The sequence below is a fragment of the Phalacrocorax aristotelis genome, chromosome 7, assembly GCF_949628215.1.
Source record: "Phalacrocorax aristotelis chromosome 7, bGulAri2.1, whole genome shotgun sequence".
NCBI classification, from domain to species: Eukaryota; Metazoa; Chordata; class Aves; order Suliformes; family Phalacrocoracidae; genus Phalacrocorax; species Phalacrocorax aristotelis.
In genome coordinates this window covers 18,586,059-18,604,753 of record NC_134282.1, presented here as the reverse complement: position 1 = coordinate 18,604,753, position 18,695 = coordinate 18,586,059, and the positions used below count along the sequence as shown (strand labels likewise).

Sequence of the window (18,695 nt, the reverse complement as noted above, 5' to 3'; positions counted from 1 at the left end):
GAAATTACTCTCCAGCTGGTGTTTTTCTCTCACAGGCACTTGACCTACAAAGATCGACTCATTGGATAAAGGGCTGGTCATAACTCCCTCAGCTCTTCAAGCTAACACACAGATTTCCCTATCCAAAATCTATAGTTTTACCAGTCACAGGTTTTCCCTCTCCCTTCCATTTACACACATAAATTGAACCGAGGTTCCAGCTAAGTCAAGTCCTTCCATTACTGGGATGCGTCATTACACTGTGACTTTGCATGAAGAGGTCCACAGCAGGAATCACCTGCACTAGCAGTGGGAAGATCTTCCCCCAGAGCATCCAGAGGCCATCCAAGGTGCTTGGAAGGCACAGACCTGCCACACTGCTATAACAGCAACCTTATCTTGTACAAGACACTTTTACCAGCAAAAAACCCAGCTCAGTTCTCAGTGGAGCACAGACTAATGGGTTGGGAACAGTGAACCATAAAAATGATCAGCACACACATCTCAATCGTAACAAACCAATATGTACAGAGCCTGTAAAGTCTCCTCTGAGAGCATCAGTTATACCATACATCTGATTTACATTTTTTCAAGGAAATAATTGAAGATGTTCAGCTTGTTCCAAAGGCCCAATGGGAAGGAGAAAACCCTCAAGACACCTATGTGGCAGCTTTGCAGCAGCATGAGACTAAACAAATGGAAAAACCTAAACCAGTTTGCAACACTTTATCATTAATCAGTGTGAATTACTTGGCAGAAGGCAGTATCTTTCAGTGCAACTTTGTGGCGCTTTTCCCAACGAGCTAATACAAACACGAGCACATAGCAAGAGATTCAGGGAGCAGGGGAAAAGGGATGTCATCGCTGATTAAGTTGCTGATGGCAAGAAACAAAAAATGAGACTACATAGGGCAGCACCTGTGTGGCTGAAAAACATGACTGGCATGTTCCAGCTACTTCATTTGGCAAGGTTAAATTCACCACAGAAGAATCGTAATCATACCACAAAACACTGAAGTCTTCTGAATTGCCTCCTTGCAGTCAGACACCACTTCTCCACCAGTTCTGTTTATTCCAGCATTTGCCCAAGACAGGACAATATTCTGAACCCCTCCTTTCATATTCATAAAAGCATATAACTGTTGAACATACGAAGGTATGAGGATATATGAGAGAGAGAGAGAGAGGGGCGTTATCTTTGTTTAGAGCCAGATATAAATGGAAAACTGCAGACAAAGCTTCCAGCTCAGGCAACCTCTATCAAGCCCACAAAGAAGCTGTTGTGCTGGCAGGTCCTGGCAAAGGATCTAAGCACCCAAACGATTCCTTTTTTCCAACTATATGAAACGGGCCAATACAAAAGATAATTTACATATATGGATTTGGTGATCGAAACATATAGTAATCATCACAGCTTTAGTGAACCCTGATTTGGGCTCCTGAACAGCTATCAAAGGAATTTTTTTTTTTTACCGTCAAAGTTGGTTGTCAGAGGTTACATAGATAGCAGCAGACCTCTTTCCTATATTTGTATATGGATATACCTGTAATATCTTAGATCACACTTATGGTTGCATTTTGCATAAGGTAGTTTTGTATTTACATGTGTCAATAAATACTTAGGTCATTTACTCATTTTATGCATACTTGAAACGAGGAGACAAGTCCTAATGTTTCAAACCATGATTTCCCTTGCTATTAGATTTAAACAGAGAAGGCAGAAGGTTCAGCAAATGACCAGACTGAAGACCTTAAATTTGCAAGCCTGAAAACACATAACTTCAAACAAAGACAGGCAGAGAAGGTAGCCTGAATGAGTAAAAACCACTGGGCCAAAGTAGTTCAGAGCAGTCCCCACCCTGCTGGAATCACCCTCACTATTACTGTTGTCCAAAAGATATACGACAGTCTTTAAATTCTCAAGAAGAGTTCAAAAACCATGTTTGGAAAACAATTTGTGGCAGTTCTGTAATGCTTACGTGTGAAAACCCATGTTAAAATTGCTAACTGTAGCTTCTATCTCCCAGCAGCTAGAGAAAAGGAATAACAACTTTCCTTCCATACTGGTGTTAAAAGATAAACCTGCAAACAAGATAAAATTATCCAGATATTTGAAAGGACTTTGAGCTTGATCAGTGAAAGTCAAAAAAACCCAGAGAGAGTGATCTTAGTGAAATTCTCAGACGCGAAAATGAAAAACTGATTGTCCCACATTTGCATTGCTCCAATCATTTCATACATTCTTGATTCATGTAAAGTAGGGTATTACCACAAAATCTGGAGCTGTGACAAGATAAGCTTTCCATGGATTGAGGACCCACAAATCAGAGAGTTAATAATTACTGAAGCTTTGTGAACAGCACTTGTCAAACACATGAGCAACAGCCAACACCTACTCAGAGCTATCCAATGCCATAGCATGAAGACAGCTAAATAACATATATCAAGCCACCTCTAACAACAATGCTTTGAACCAGCCTTGCCATCAGATTTCTCCACACAGTAATAAGGAAGGCCATTCCATGCAAAGAGTGAGGTTTCAACACTGGAGGTATCACTTCTTCCAAATATTGTAATGGAAAAAGTGCTTTAATCTCCAACAGCATAAACTGCAATTCAGCTAATCTGATTTGTAGGAAATTCTCTATTCTCTGTCTCAGGCCCTAAGTTTAGTGAAGAAAACAGTAATAAGCTCTTTTTGTCAAACCACAGAAAAACATACTGAACTGACCTTCCATTGCTCCTTGGGAAGCAGTTTCACTACCACGATGTCACCATTCAGGGCTCTGTTGCGAGCAACTACTCCATCAATAAAGATATCGCGAGTCCCATCCTAGTCAAGGAGGAAGAAAAATAAATGCCAGACCAAAACATATTAAATTACAGTTCTTATGAGGTTTAAAACACTGTCATCAAAAAAGACACACGCCCTGGTGAGACAAACATCCTGCAGTTGTGCACAGAAATCAAATGGATTCACCATATGCCCTTCAACATGCAATATCTTTCAGCAAATAACCTCCTTTGTATGTATGTGCCAGCACAGTAGTTCCACACTACTTATTCAAGACAGAGCCAAGCCCTCAAGATATATTGTTTGCAAGCTCTTCTTGCAAACAAGAGGAACTTGTTTGCAAGTTCCTCTACAGTTACTCTTGGGAATGGGTAGAGGGTTTTTTGCAGTCACAGCGCTTCACACATTAAGTTCCCAACTCAAGCAAAGTTATTGTTCAGAACATGTTTACAAGACAGTTTCTGCAAAGTGCGCCATGCAGAGCTGCCTGCTGCTCTCCTGGTGAGATGGGAAAGCAGGGACATGCAGCTCTGGGATCAGCATGTCAGTCTGTGAAGGTGGCCTAGAGAGTGGCTGGGGGTGCAGTCTCTCTTTTCTTAAATGAGTTAACACCATATATTCTGCATTTGGCACAACTAATGTTAGAAGAGATTCCGAAAAATTATGACTTCAGATGCCAACTGCAAGCCAGAAGATCTTTTATTGTAACAGACATGTTAGGGCACCTCTCGATACTCTGGGTTAACGTCCTTGCACAAGAGCCCCTATTAACTATATGCACTATGATTATCCACCACCTCAGACATGTTTGGTGTTTGGCTATTCTAGATCTAGTTTGGAAGATTTTCTTCATGAGGTGAATAAAGATGACATTTCCTGAAGATACCAACACAAAGGTTTTAGTTTTTAAAGGATCACCAGCTTTGGTTTTTGGTTTTTTCTTTTTCCTTTGGCTAATTATTGATAGTGCTCTTCCTGCTTTCATTTCTGTTTCCCCATAATTCAGAATATGAAAAATTCCATGTGCCTGTTTACGGTGCCATGAACATGTCAAACAATGTGAGCATTTAGTATCAACACAAGCAGTCAACACAGTTTTTCTAGCAAGAGTTATCTTTGCATAGTTTTGAGGTACAAAAAAAGAGCATGAGTTTCTTTAGATTAGTACTTCATTGTCTTTCAATGAAAAAAACCAGCCTCACGAGAACTAAAATCTTAATCATAACCCCAGTTGCTTCTCAGATACACGCTCCTGAGCCTAATATGCTTGAGTAAATCCAATCAGAACTACCAGTGTGCTCAGCCTCCAAGAAAAACTTTTTATAACCTGAAAACATGAAGCCCTAATATCGCATAAATATCTTACTCTACTTAGATACCAAAACAAATGTCAGAACCCTGCCATCATGTGAAACTAAGGCCATCCTCCAAGAGACCAAATTACTCTTAGAAAGAAAAGCAGCAGCAGCTCAACAGCTGTGTGAAAGCTGCCTCCCATGACAAGATGCAGAAAAATTGCAAAGCCTCTTGGACCAACATAATTCAAATTGGAAACTCTTCTTCTCAAAACGCCAGATTTTTCACACATGGTCTTATTCCTTGTTTCTCCCCACCCTCTCCCTTCTGCCCCAACTCTTTACCTAAATCCACCACATTTACAAAAAGAAAAGTTCAAAGTAATTTTTTAAGGAAAATGCCTGGGGTTTTTTAATTGTACCTGTAGCTGCTCTGCCCTGCAGGACACAGGCTGGCATTCATGATAATTTGTTTGTTCTACACTTTTTTCCTTCTATCCTGTGTCCAAGAAAACGCAAGGCAGACCCTCTCCCCCACCCGCTGTAAAGGTGCCTGATGTGTCACACCACCTAGTTAAAGCTGCATCTCCATACTCTGCAAGAGTCTTGTCTTGAATTGCAGCCAGTCACTCTTATCCCACACATATCTCCCCTATATATATACACACACATTCATATACGCGTATGCACACTTATTTTACGGCATTTAATTTCAATGCCTACAACAAAGCTGTAATTAGGACATTGCTGTCACTTTTAGTTTTCCCTCCAGACAGAAACATTTCTCTATCTTGAGCTCCATGATTGCTGAGCAAACTTATGCCCTTCCAAGAACACTTGTGCATCCCACTTTTTCCTTCAGCACCCCCTACTCTGCACAGCTGGCACTTCAGATTACTAATGCAATTAAAATGGCACCAAATCACAACAGAACACAATCACTTGCAAAGTCTCAGCTGGCCCCGGAGTGGATATACTGTATTGGCTGCAATACTTCAGGACTTCTGCAGCCCCTCCAGGGAGCATGGCATTTTTACTGCTCCGCGGCCACTTGTGAACATCACTGGCAGTGCCCTCTATCCCCCTCTGTCAAGAGCGAGATCTGCAGTGCTTTCATCTGCGCTGGAAGTGTCTTCCACAAGCACAGCACAGCCACAGTCCCTCCATCACTTGTGCTCAGCAGTATCATTCTTCACATTGACAATGCCGTCATTTCAAACCACACTATTGTGAGCAAGGAATACACGAGATGCAAGGCAGAGATTTAAATGCTTGGGTCCATTCTCTGGGTGACTTTCAAGAGAAAGGCCCTGGGCCGTCCCCTCAACTCTTCATGCAACAATGAGCAAGCACACAAGCACATCTGTAGCAAGAAACACCCTGGGACTTCTGGCGTTAGAAGGTAAACAGCTGCTGCATTTGAACTCCATAAAGCCACAGCCAAGTCAGAGCTGAAGAGAAAGGGGTATATAGTGCCCTAGTCAACAGCAGGAGAGAAAGGGTGATTTTTCACAGCTGCAGCTCTTGCAGCATCTGGCAACAATGGGATGTCCTGCAGAACACGAAGGCTGCAAACCCTCCATTATGGCAAATAATGTTATACGAAGGATAAACCTCCTAAAGCATCTGTCTTAAAGTGAGGACTGTGTCCAGACCAGCCAGTGATCTGCATCCAGGTGTTGATTCTGCTTCTTATCAGGGACAAGGCTGGTTCTGGCATTCAGCTCCACAAAGGGCAGAAAAGTAGAAAGATAGGAGAGAGAACAACCTCAGCCAACCCTCCCTAACATATATTCCTGCATGCAGAACAGCCAGCAATCAACTGCACAATGCAAGAGGTGTGATTAGGAGTAAAGCTTCACATCCAATTAAACTTTTGTGAGTAGCTGGATTTCTCACTGCATTTTGTAATTTCAGACAATATGTTTAACAGCTTACACTTGCCACACCTACAAGGACACCTGTAAAGGAAGGATCACAGTTCCTTTCATTTCCACACACAGTGCTGCTCTACTGATGTACCAGAGAGCTGCTCTGTACTTCTTCCTCTAGTTAATCTTAATTTACTTTGTCCACCGTGACCTTCCTCCACCCCTGTAATGCCAGCCTTCTCTACAAATCAGGCTCCAAAACATTATCCCAAATCGACAATGTGAACTGACAATGCCACAAATTTCAAGGCTTTCAATCGCAGCACCAAAACAATTGCTCTGTCAGTAGCAGGGACAACAGAGTCAGTGTTTCACTGCCTCAGGGCCAGCTCTGCCTTCTCTCCCCCACACCAACAAAACATTTCAATATGAAACTCTCTCTCATTGATGGTAACATTTTGACCAAGCCGGTTCCAGATAAAAAGTCTTGGCTGTGCCAACTGTGAGGTCACCTTCCCTACTGGAAGTTCCTGAAATTGCAGGAGTCCTTATTTTGATGGAAAAGAAGGGAAGAAGATAGGAGAAGCGCAAGCCAGTCCCATGTGACAGCAGCACATCCCAATCCAACAAAGATACAGTTCGCACAAAAGCGGGCACATGAAAAGGAATCACGCATATTATTCTGGAATGACTTTTCAAATTAGCTCATGCAGCAGATCGAAAACGGAGAACGTATTTGTTTAGGGAAGATTAACTTAAATCAGTGGAAAATCTATAAAACCCCTGCAGCCATAAACCAAGGGTTTCCGATTACACTATCTGGTGGTCCTCAAACCTGACTTCAGCTGGCTTCTGTGGGACCCAGCAGTATCCCCAATTTCAGCACAAGCTAAGTAAGTAGTTCTTTGAGGTATGAAAAAGCAGGATTTGTTTGGGAATATTTGATTTAAAAGAAAATCCAGATCATGTTCATTTATTCCAACTCATTCACCTCTGAGTGACCTTTCATGCACAGCATAACTCCTATCTTAAGACACCTTTGCTTATGAACTTTAAAGCATTATAAAATTACACTTACCGGAGATGGAATGAAGGCTTCATGGTACTTCTTAGGATTTATTCTCAAGGGTCCCTTAAAAAAAAAAAGAGAGAAGAAGGAGAAAGATTATGCCTGAATCTTATTAATTTTATATAACATCAGTTAAACTAGAGAGCTGTGGGTAATACATCTACTGTGAAACATGAGAGATACATCTAAATTTCAACTATACATTTCAAGTCTTGACAACTTAGCATCCGAGCATTTTCAAGCCAAAAGGAAGTTTCATGATAGGCTTAAGCTGATCTACTGCAGTCTGTCATCAAAGAGATGTTGAATCATTAGTTGTTGCTGCTACTGGGTGAACTGAGGATCTAAGCCCTACTGTCCCCTTCACACATCTTCTGCTGAGCATCCACCACCTTCGTTAACAAACAGACAATAGAAACAACTTGTTTTGCTCTGTTTTGGAAAAGCAGAATGTCGGTTTTGTTTATTTTGGAGGACAGGAGGAAAGAGGAAAAGCTGACCTGCTGAGCTTGCACGGCAGCAGGTATCAGCCTTATGGGGCTCTGGTTGCTTAGGCTGTTCCTGCAAACAGACAGTAGCAGTAACGCTGTGATAAAGAACATTTCCAAAGAAGAATCAAAAGGATTTTCCAAAAACAATCATTCAAAGTCTACAGGATTAAATTCTGTTTAAATGTTTAAAGTCAAACTATCCTAAATACATTTGAAACTCCATAGTCTATCTGTTTCTGGTTTGTCATCTGCCAGCTCAAAGCCCAATTCACCTGCAACAAATTCATATCGGCCCTCCAAAGAAAACCAACCAGTTTTGCTGTTTGCACTCAGGTCCATCCTAGAGAAAGGGAGAGCCAACCAAGGACTTATAGGCTACACAACAGCACTGTTCCCATCCCAAGAGGCTCCTGGGAATCGTGACTCTGGTGACTGCAGTTGAAACTAACAGCATTTGATTCTTAATTTGATTCTTATGGAAATACAACTAGGTATCTGCCTCCAGGCTTCTGCTTTGGGCTGAAACTTCAAAACTTTCCCCACTTGTGTATCTGAAATAACGTTGGCCAATTTGCTATACGAACACACTCCATCTGTTTGCACTTGTGTTCAGCAATCATAGGAATCTCTCTCAGGAACTACTTCCTTAAAAATTTACTGCAGCATATAATTTTTTAATGTATTCTGGGAAACACTCAGACAATAGGAAAATAAAGCTGATTACATGTGAAAGTTTTGCTGCTTTATGAAGGTTTTCCATTGTTTTTATTTGCTTAAGTTTGGAAATACCAGCACCATGTATTCTATATTCTTTAGGCATTATTTGAATACTTTGCTGTGATGTCTTATTTTTTGCCTTATGTAACTAGTATTAACGAGCACACGTGCCACACGGCAGGCACCACCCAGGACAAAAGCAACACAAAAACAAAGACAACCCACTAGGAGCAACCCTGGGGATACTTTATGCTTAGGCACAGTGAGAGCTAACTCACTGTGATCAGCCTCTATTAGCACTGGTACCCACTGATGGAAAAGTCTCAATGGTAATTTTTTCCCTCTTATTTCCCAGAATCAGCCTTCAAAACCAATAGGGTGTCAGTAATAGAAGCTGCTATGGAGAAAAATGAAAAAATGCTCTGCTTGACAACAAGTCAAACAATTCCCATACCAGCATCTACACACCAGCACAAAGCAGATGAGGGGATATCCTGTGTTACTCTGCAGAATCCCTTTGAATAGTTTGGGACAGCTGTCAATCTCTACATTTTAAGATGCACTACCTAATTATGATCAGCATTAGAATTCTTACGTCAAGTAGCATTAAAATACTTCATCTCTTTCCTTTAAGCAAGGAACTCCCAAAATTTATCTTAGAAAGCAGATGGGCCCTATTATCTGTGCCTATGAAAATCGTATTTACAATGTTGTACATTTCACGCTGTGATATCATATCTGGAACTAGTCACTCTCCCCATCTGCAATGAACAACTGTTCTCATATGTGTATTAAGGGGTGAGGATCTGGCTGCAGTGTCTCATGATGTCACACTACTGTTGTATTATTTTACAATAGCTTGCAAATAATAGCTTCTATATTTATCAGTGGTTTTATGTCCATAGGGCCTTTGTTTTGAAAGGGAAGAGAAAGGTTTGCAAGAAGGTTTCTAAAACACTTTCTGATGATTCAAGTCAGCTTCACACATACTTGCCAAAAAAGTTTCTAACCTTATTGAGCTTCCCCAGCAAGATACAAAACGATCATGATTTCTCAGGTTGTTCTGTTAGAACCAGGGCAAGCAGTACTCAGACTAAAGTTCAAGCATCTCAAATCAAGCAGTTTTTAACAGCCATCATAACACATATGCCTATATTCATTTGTATGTACAAGACACCAAAAAAGGTCAGGGTTCAAGTATCTGCTTGCTACCAAGGCCACCTTCGAAAAAATGATCCTTGAAAAGCAGGGAAAACCCAGCTTCATATCCACAAAAGAAGAGCTTTCAAAAGCCGAACACCCTCTTAATGGCAAAGCAGGCTCTGCACCCCTGTATGCTGCGCACTCTCGCTCTGCCTGACCCCAGCAGCCCTGCAGGGAGGGTCTGGGAGATGCTGAAGGCATGGAGCAGACATGAGTTTCTGGCTGGTGCTTCACAGGATGATTATGGTCCTTTGGGTCAATGTTCCTTAACACATGACCTGACTCTATCTGTTGCGTATAGCCAACACCATCCGCTTACGTAACTACACAGAAGTTATTCAATCTTGTTTGCCTTCAGACCAGCTGATGTGCTTCCAACCAACCCGATACGCTTGGTGTTTGCTCATTGCAGACAGTTTTATGGGCAGGAAAGCAGGAAGTCTATGCACTCTTAAATGGCTGAGCGCAGATCCCCCTTCTTGTGGAAGGACACTTCCGCACACGTCGCATGATTAAATGAAAGTAAGGAATCCCACAGGGCACACTTCTCCGTGCTACTTATCAAAAACTGAGTTATGTCAGATACAATACCGGAAGCCATTAAGACTAATATTATTGACAGACATCAGCATCCATAAAGATAACAGTTTTGTTCTTCCTGATCTAAGACTGCTTAATCTTCACGGCACTCGTGTTTTATCTGAGCAATCTCCACATCTGCCAGTAGTTTCTGTGGGTTGGGCTTTCAGGATCATTTTTTTGCGTAGCTGCATTGCCAGGGTCCAGCAACATCCTCAGAGTTCATGGTAGGGTCTTTTCTCTCTAACAGATCTTTCAAGTTCTCACATAAATAGATGCAGATCCAGTGTTTCCAAGGATGCTCCAGGGGATTGCTCCTGCTCAGAGAGTCATGCTGCTGTCTGGCTAGCACTCAAGTTTGCTTAGAACCATCAGATTCAGACCAATAGGTTTTTGTTCTCTTCCACAGGCTCTTGTGAAGCATTTTTTGCAGGTTGCTGTGCCAGGCCAGTGCCCTGCTTTTGGGGATTAACACAACAGGTGTATGTTCACTATATCTCTTACCATTGTACAAAACAGTGCTGAATATTTGTCCATTCACTAAAGTTGCTTTCAGGATCTCACCTATCCTGGTTGAGACTGCAATGATGAATGGTCTTGATGAGATCATAAGTATGAATGAGCAAAGATGAAGATGAGCTTCAAGATGAAGATGAAAGAATAGGCTGGGATGCCCATAATCTGACACTCATCCCTAAATTATTAAACCCAGCTTCTACAGCCTCAACTGTTTCCCTGAGATGCAGAACTGGATAAAAGGAAAACAATACAGCCTAAGAAAGTACATATGACTCTTCCAGTTATGCAGCACATGACCTGGAGTAGACATTACGCATTTACAAGAATTAGGGATTCTTTTGCCAGAAAGCATGCAATCACAGGTCCTCTGGGACTCAGCATTTCAGTGGGATTCTCAGGTAGTAGTCATAGTCTGATGTGCCTCATCTGCAGCTGCACTTGACCTCATAGGCAGTCTACACACATTGCACTTAATAATATCAGGCTGCATTAACAAAAATGGGTGCCAAAAACACTCCTGAAGGTAAGGCAGAAGCTTTAGTCGCTGTCATATGCCACTGCAGCCATGGGGGGGAAGTCACAGCTTGAGGCCCCCATTTCTTCCCTCACCATTTGCTTTCCATTGTGGATGTCTATGACAGTCTTTAAAAAGGCACCGGCCTAAGGTCTGGGTAGCCCAGTGGACCACTCTGAACATCAGCAGTGATAGGCCACATAGTAATTTTTCTGAAAGCTAAGAGCTGATCGGATTGGTCTTCAGGACAGAATCAGGCAATCTTATATGTGGAATCCTCACCACACCTTCAGAAATTACGCCATTATATTATTATACACAAATTACTACACAATTAAAACAAGAAATCAGACAAAAAGTGAGGTGATGCCAGTTGCAACTTCAATGTATTGATGAAAGCAAATATCACAACCCCATCAGTGTTACAACACTAATAAAATGGCAATGCACCAGTGCATGTTTGGGTAAATGGTGTCTCAGTGTGTCTGTCATGCCCTCACTGACTTCCACCTGCCCTTTTTCCTCAGCCACTCTGACCTCACTGGGACGCCAGGTTTATCCTGAAGAACACTGCGCCATGTTGAGGACTGTACTACAAGAGTGGTTCTAGGATGTTATCATCTTCTCCTACTCCTCAGTGAACCTCAGCCCTGCCTGCCTTTATGCAAAACTCCTTCTAAGATCCAGCTACCCACACAAACTGCAGGTCCACCCCCACTAGACAGATATTCAGAGAAGAATTGCTGCCTAATTATGGCTGCAATTTTGCAGCTCCAAATGGAAGCACAAAGTCCAATCTTTGATCTTTAGAATCTGTAAAATGAGAACATGCTTATTGCTAGCTGTTCAAGGCAAATAACCACACGCATATGATTTTCTGTATCTTGATGGGCTCTTCAGCTCCATCTACTATGTGTGCCTTACTTCAGTAAACCATACACTGTCATCAGTGGCTGCGTCACCCCTATGACCTTAGGGGAATACAAAGAAAATTATGCAAGCAAATCAAGGGTCCAGTACCACTGCCTGGCCATTTGATATTAATTTAACCAGCTGCATCAAAATTTATAACAAGTTACTGCAGTACCCTAGTAGGCACAGCCTTATGAGACCCCAGGGACCACAGCATTACCTGCACCATCACTCTCCCATTTTTTTGTGGGAGGGAGATTTCTGGGAAGAGTTCTTAGATTGAAAAAAGAAGAGTAGATCTGGAAGCAGAGGCATCTGCACCTCATTGCTGAGGACTAATGAACATCTTTGTGAGGAATTTTAGCAAGAAGTACCCTGCTAAGGACATTCATTTTTACTTACATTGACAAAGACAGAGGTTACCAGCACCTGCTTTGTTTTTGAGCATCATTTGTAAAAGCAAGTGGCTCCACAATAATGACTATCATGGCTAGCAGACCATCCAATCAGAACTCTGCAATTCCTCACAAGTGTGGATCAGGAATTTTACAGAACATGCAATCAAACCAAAAACTATACTTCAGCTGAATGTAAAAGATTTCATTCCACTTCTACAACCTTCTAAGAAAGGGAAAAAATCTTCCTCTAACATCTACAAGTGCTACATCAATTCCCTGTTATGCAACCAATTGACTTTGATTTCCAACAACTGCCTGTGATTTCCACAGATTTATCAGAAAAGCATGGACATTGTATGTTCCAGGCACCTGAATTAGCTCTCCCCTTTTCAGTCCTGCTGAAACATCTTCTTTTGACATGTAGGCTTCAAATATACTCTTCTTCCTCCCTCGAGTGGGTTTATTTCGATTCTTTCTATCACCTGATGTTGGGACAGCAGCATAGGATCCTCCTGCAAACAAAAATTCATAAGTGTTATCTTGCCCACCAAACTTGTCTATGTGTGTTAACAGCACCTGTACAGAGGCTTTGTATTCAGAGCTGAACTTCTGAGAACAGTTTGCGTAGAAATACTGGTGCCCAATTTCAGAGCACCAAAAAGCCTGGAATAATCATATTTTACAAATAACCAATAGTCTTTTACAGCTCATTTTAGAGTTAAGAGCATTCATCCCAGCCCATCTTTTGACAGTGCTGAGCACAAGCTTCAAGGCAGCTTGTTCCTGAAGCCTGTACACACTCTGCTTTAATACCTCTGGGAGTTCCCAGTTGTCTAGGATTTATTCTGCTGTCTGAATTGTTCATTGTTTCTGTCTGCGATTCAGAGAGCTGCCTCTTCCTATCGAAGTTCTGGGGAGTTCTTGCAGATTCAGAGTTGTTTCTGGTCCTTGCAAACCCTCTCTTTTCTGCACCTGAAATCAAACACAGGTTTGAAATAACAGGGGAGGGAAGAGGAACCCCATTGACAGCTTGTGGTCCTGGTGAAACTCATGGTCTGCAGTACTTCAGTACAAATCACAACTGTGAGTCATATTCTTTATCCAAAAGAAACGATGTCTTCATTAGTTCATTTATAATCTGCTGGCTCTTTGTGCCTCTTAATCCACCACTAACTTATTTTAGCATAAATAAAACTCTGGAAATTACAACACTAAAGTTGGGTACAACCCTTCCAAAATCCTGGGAAATTCATTAGAGCATATAAAATGTGAAATTGTTAAAACTGTTTCCAAAGCCTCCAACCCATTAAGCCCCCAAGTAGTGAGAAAATATAACTTCCCTACAACTTAATTAAGAAGTTCAAGAATCAAGGAGGAAAAAAAAAATCTCAACAACCCACTCTGGAATAATTAACTTTTGAGCTACCAGAGGCAGCACGGTACACAGCAACACTGCAAAGAAATGCCAAGACTCCAAATGTCCAGCCTGCTCAGAATAGGCCACAATCATACAAAAATATTCTGCAAAGACTCACCCCTTCCTTCCCTGCCACCACCTCAGCCCCTTCCCTACAGCCAGGAGAGCAAGCAGCAGCTTCCAAAGAGTGTGCCAACGCTGTTCCACGGATCAGCACATTGGAATGCAACCCAGCGCCGCGCAGCTGCCCTCTTGGCCCTCCACCTGGATACTGAACATGTCATCACAGCTTTGCCTTCCAGCCCCTCTTGGCTACGCTCCCTGGGTCCAAGCTTGTACCTGCAAGTCAGAAAACGTGCAATGCCAACTTATTTGCTATGAAGCTATCCAAGTTACAAGGCAAATTTTTTACCTATGGTATCCTTCACAAACAAAATCGCAGATTGCTTCATAGAATTAAACTGATGCAGCAAGGAAAAAAGTTTAAAAAGCTGTACTTAAGCAGAGATCTTTAAAAATATGGTACAATAAGAGAAAACTGCCACTTTACCCAGTCACAAACAAAAAGCAACTTCCATATATAATAACAGGCAAATCAGCAGGAGGAAGCAGGGATCCTCCTAATTCAAGAGAGGAGACACCAAGACAGGCAGAGGGACAACTCAAGTTGCTGGCTCAGACCAGCCCAGGAAGAGATTAAATGCTGCAGCAGTGTCTCCAAAGGGGAACTGAAATGAAGAGGGGGCCTCTGTTCAGTGACAATAAGGATAAGGGCAACGTAGTTTGGCCTCTTTCTACATGATCAAGCTTTTCATACTCTGCCCATGCTTTCAGGGAAGAGACTGTCCAAGGGCAAGGGAGGTTGCAGCTGTAGCAGGGCAAGAGCACAGCAGCAAATTTAGGTTTCAACTGATGCAAATGAGGCAATCCTACCTCTGTGGGCCACATAATGAGACAGAACTAAAATTAACTGATTTGCAAATGCCTGATGAGCTGATTTGCAAATGCCCTACAGGTCAAGAAATTAAGTTCAGACACTGAAAGTAAAAGTATGGACGAGAGAGCTGAGCGGACTAGCTTTTGAACTGGCTACACGGTTTGCTCTGGATTGGGTTTTCAGAGACATTTTGGTGAAGGAATCTGACTTAAACTGCAACAGGAGGGATCTTAGGAACACTATTAAAAAAGCAAGGCACTAGGCTGATCACCCAGAGAGGTCACGCAATCTGCATCATTGTAGGTTCTTAAAAACAAGTGAGACAGACATCTGCCAGAGTTTGCCTAAAAAGAGTAGTTTTTCCCCTGAGGTAGAGAAATAGATAACACGAGTTTGTAAGGTCCTCTAAAGCCCTCATTTTTACAACAGCAAGTCACAGAAAATATTACTATGAATTAAAGAACTTGGGATAAAAAGGAGGCTAAATCTTAACATGTCATTAAGAAGGAGCTGAAAAAAAAGAAAGCAGAAAATTAAGATGCAGGGGGAAAAAGCAAAAAAAATGTCTTTTGAGTTGTGAAGTGAGCTGAGAGCCAGAATTAGCCACTACAGACCAGAGCTGTCCCAATGCTTGCCATGGCCATAGTCCAGAAAGTTTGGGGCCACTACCACCAAAAATAATGCACAACAACAGCAAAGGGTGGAGAAGCACCTTTCCATGCTGAAAGGCAGACATACAGAGAGGCACTTCCATGTTTTTCCACACTCAAGCCTTTGGCTTGCTCTCCAGTGGGATTTGTCATCTGCTCACTCGGACACAAACTCAAAGAAAGAAATTTACTCAAATAAACACACTCTGCTTTGACATAGCCGGCTTGCAAGCCCGTTTACACACAGTCACTGAGGCTAAGTATTTGACCCCGCATGACCGTGATGTTTACAGCTAAACAAAACCACCCCTGTTACAAAGCCACAGACAACTGTCACAATTAGCATTCAGCTGGAACGCGCTGAATTTGGCATGACACTAATTTCTTGTATTTCTCCTTTTAAAAGAAAGAGAGCTAACTACAGGTTGTCACCTGTTTTAACTAGATTCAAAAATTGCTTCTGTAATGCACCTGTCCCCTAAAACTGGAAGTCAGAAATACTTCTCGTGATGGACTTCCCTGCTGTCCCTGCTGCCCAGCATTAATATTCTGATGGATAAATAGACATCACTCCACAAAACAAACTGTAACTTGACAGCTCTATAGATAGCAGGGGACATAGAGATTATTCTTTCTGAAATAACTGCTACCACTAATTTAGTTAATCTCTATTCCAGCACCAGGTGTCCCAGAAGTCTGACTTTTTTTGTTACAGATGTGTGATTTGTAAGATATAACAAAATCTTTTAAGGTAAGATGACACACAAAGTACTAACACATTCTATAGATTAAAATAATCAATGACTAAATAAATTAATAAGTAAATATAATAAAAAATGAAAAATAACTTCAGTAGAAGGGAGACCAAGGTGCAGTGACTGAGAGCTGAGGGTTGGTTGATACATCCTACCATGAGGACTGAAGAACCACAATGCACCAGACATGTCTACATGTGCAGAACCACTCAAGTTTGGATGCAGAGCAACTCTAATGCAAGACACAGATGTATTCACAACACACAGCAAATGCAACATGTTCAGGTATGTTTATCTGGCTGCACAGATGATGTAGAGCATGGATGGAGCCACCACTTGCCTGGGATTTCTAGATGTTCTGCCATTTCCAATGGGAGATAATACAAGAGTAACACTTCAAGGAAAGGTGGTTTGACTGTTCATTACCTGAAGTCCTCTGGAGGGAGACATGTTGGTTGAACTAACCCAAACACCTGTATCAGGCAAGGAGCCTGCCTACAAAGGTGCAGAGGGACACCTAAATAGGACCAGGTATTCTACATGCAGAGCAGTGAACTGCCTCAAACTCGCCAAGGGAAGCACCTGTGGGAAGTAGAAACACACAACCAGGAAAAGAAGCAGAAAGGATGGAGGTGGGGGCTGGCTCCAACCCAGGAGCCCAGTCCAGCATCCTGTGTGCTGGCAGCAGCGGCTGGTTTGAGCTCCGCTGGAAGGACTGTGCTGGAGCTCAGTCTAGGATCCAAACCATCACACTTCATCTCTGTCACAACAGTGACATCACATAATGGCACATTTGATCTTTAAAACTAAGTACCTATTAATCTTTCCTTGTTTTGGAAAAAAATTGCATGCAGGCAGCTTCCCAGAATAATTGATCTGGCTTACAGTAAGAGAAGAGGCTAGATGTTTTAAATCAGCTTATTTTGACATAATTTATACAAAAATCACCCTATAGTTTAGGTTTTGAAAAGTACTGCATTTAATTAAATTTACATCTATTAGTCAGTCGATCAACTAGATTGTCAACTAAATCAACTAAAATGTTCAGCTAAACATGAAGTCAGCAAGGCCAGAAAGTCTTTAGTTTTATATTAAAATTTGCATATTGCTTTACACAAGAAAGAACCAAGACCCTCAATTTTATTTACCAAAAATAAAACATTTCCAACTGCCCTCTAACACCTGACAAGCTACTTGATTTCTACCAGCGCAGAAGGAAAGTATTCCTCAGTGAATTTTCATCAGCATGTCTATAACTCCCTGGATACCTCCCACACAGGATCCAGCAAGAACTAGTTTTATTTGAGAGATCTAAATAAATTCCAACGTATGGACACCCTGGTATAGCTTTTCCCTTTCCTGTCAAAGGGCCTCTACCATGTCACTAGGCATTTTTACCTCCAACTAAACTTCTAGCTTTGTTACCATCTACACTATTTATATTTAACCCAGCTCCCTGGGGCAGGCAGAACTGTGAGAGCATCACAACAGTTGTGCTCGTAACACCTCTACAGGTTTAGAACTCTCACCCCACTGACAGCTATCTCAACAAGTAAGGGTTCTTTTTATGTTTAAAAAAAACCAAGAATTATGTTGAAAGTGTTGGATGGAACAATATTGTTACAAACTTTTCCAACACAAAATACTTCCACCTACTACTTACCTCTACCAGACCATGACTGGGTAACAACACCTCTGCTAACTCTGCTGTTGCTAAGAGGATTTTCCACTGCGTCCCAGCATTAGACCGTGATCTAGATATGCAAAGGAATCTTTCAAATACCCCCACTTTACAGTTAGCATAAGCGTGAGAAGAAACAGAAGCATATCCCCAGAACTGATAACATGCTGTAGAACAATTTGTTATCAGTTAATGAGACACTCTCAACACACAGTTGCTAAACATTTGTCCGTATTTCTACAATGTTTCATTTCATTGCTGACACATTTCAGTGACTTAAACCAGTTTCCTTCAAACCTTCGAAGAGGTTCCCTGACATTTAACTCTTCAAGACAATACAGCTGTGCACTTAGGAAAACAATGTAAGGACACACCCATGAGCTAGAAGGCGTGGCAGCTTCCAAATGAAGGGTCACCCTACATTGCTGGACCTCCAAAAGCAGGAATTAACCAACTATTAGAACCACTCTGATGCCAGCTTGTTGCCTGATGCTTAGTCGTACACTCCCTTTTCAGTCAGACTAGGTTAATCACGGCAAGAAAGCTAAATAAAGCATGCTCCTGCTCATCCTTACTAGAGACCAAAGGAATTAGACTCCAGCCATGTGGCAGCCCAAGGCATCACCTCACAGATCTACAAGTTCAAGTTGGCCCCTGGCTCCCGGCAGAATTGGCAAAGCAAATTTTAGATACGATCAGATTTGGTCGTTTAGCAAACGAATACTCTCCACGACCTGCCAAGAAGTCCTACCACAACTTTATGAGCCACTACAGATGCTGATGTGTAACAGGGCATATTAATAGTCTCAATACAAGAGTTTAGCCGATGGAACCTCTGCCTTGTTTTGCAAAGGCATCTAGGACCCAAAACATCCCAAATCCTACATAGCCCCTGAACAATCCATCCCAGGTAC

The 18,695-nt window shown here is 41.9% G+C and overlaps 1 protein-coding gene across 4 annotated transcripts in view; it reads right to left on the bottom strand.

The window, feature by feature from the left end:
- The window catches only part of DIS3L2 (DIS3 like 3'-5' exoribonuclease 2), a 196,921-nt gene that overhangs the window by 164,634 nt on the left and 13,592 nt on the right, over positions 1–18,695 (bottom strand). For 2 of the 4 annotated variants that reach the window (XM_075099086.1, XM_075099089.1), the window contains 4 exons: positions 13,155–13,313; positions 12,711–12,853; positions 7,018–7,071; positions 2,711–2,812 (listed from right to left, as the gene is read on the bottom strand). In XM_075099086.1, the coding sequence (XP_074955187.1) occupies positions 2,711–2,812; positions 7,018–7,071; positions 12,711–12,853; positions 13,155–13,313 (458 nt within the window). Of the gene's footprint in view, positions 1–2,710; positions 2,813–7,017; positions 7,072–12,710; positions 12,854–13,154; positions 13,314–13,876; positions 14,098–18,695 lie in introns of all 4 variants that reach the window. The other 2 variants (XM_075099088.1, XM_075099087.1) reach the window with 2 other exon arrangements.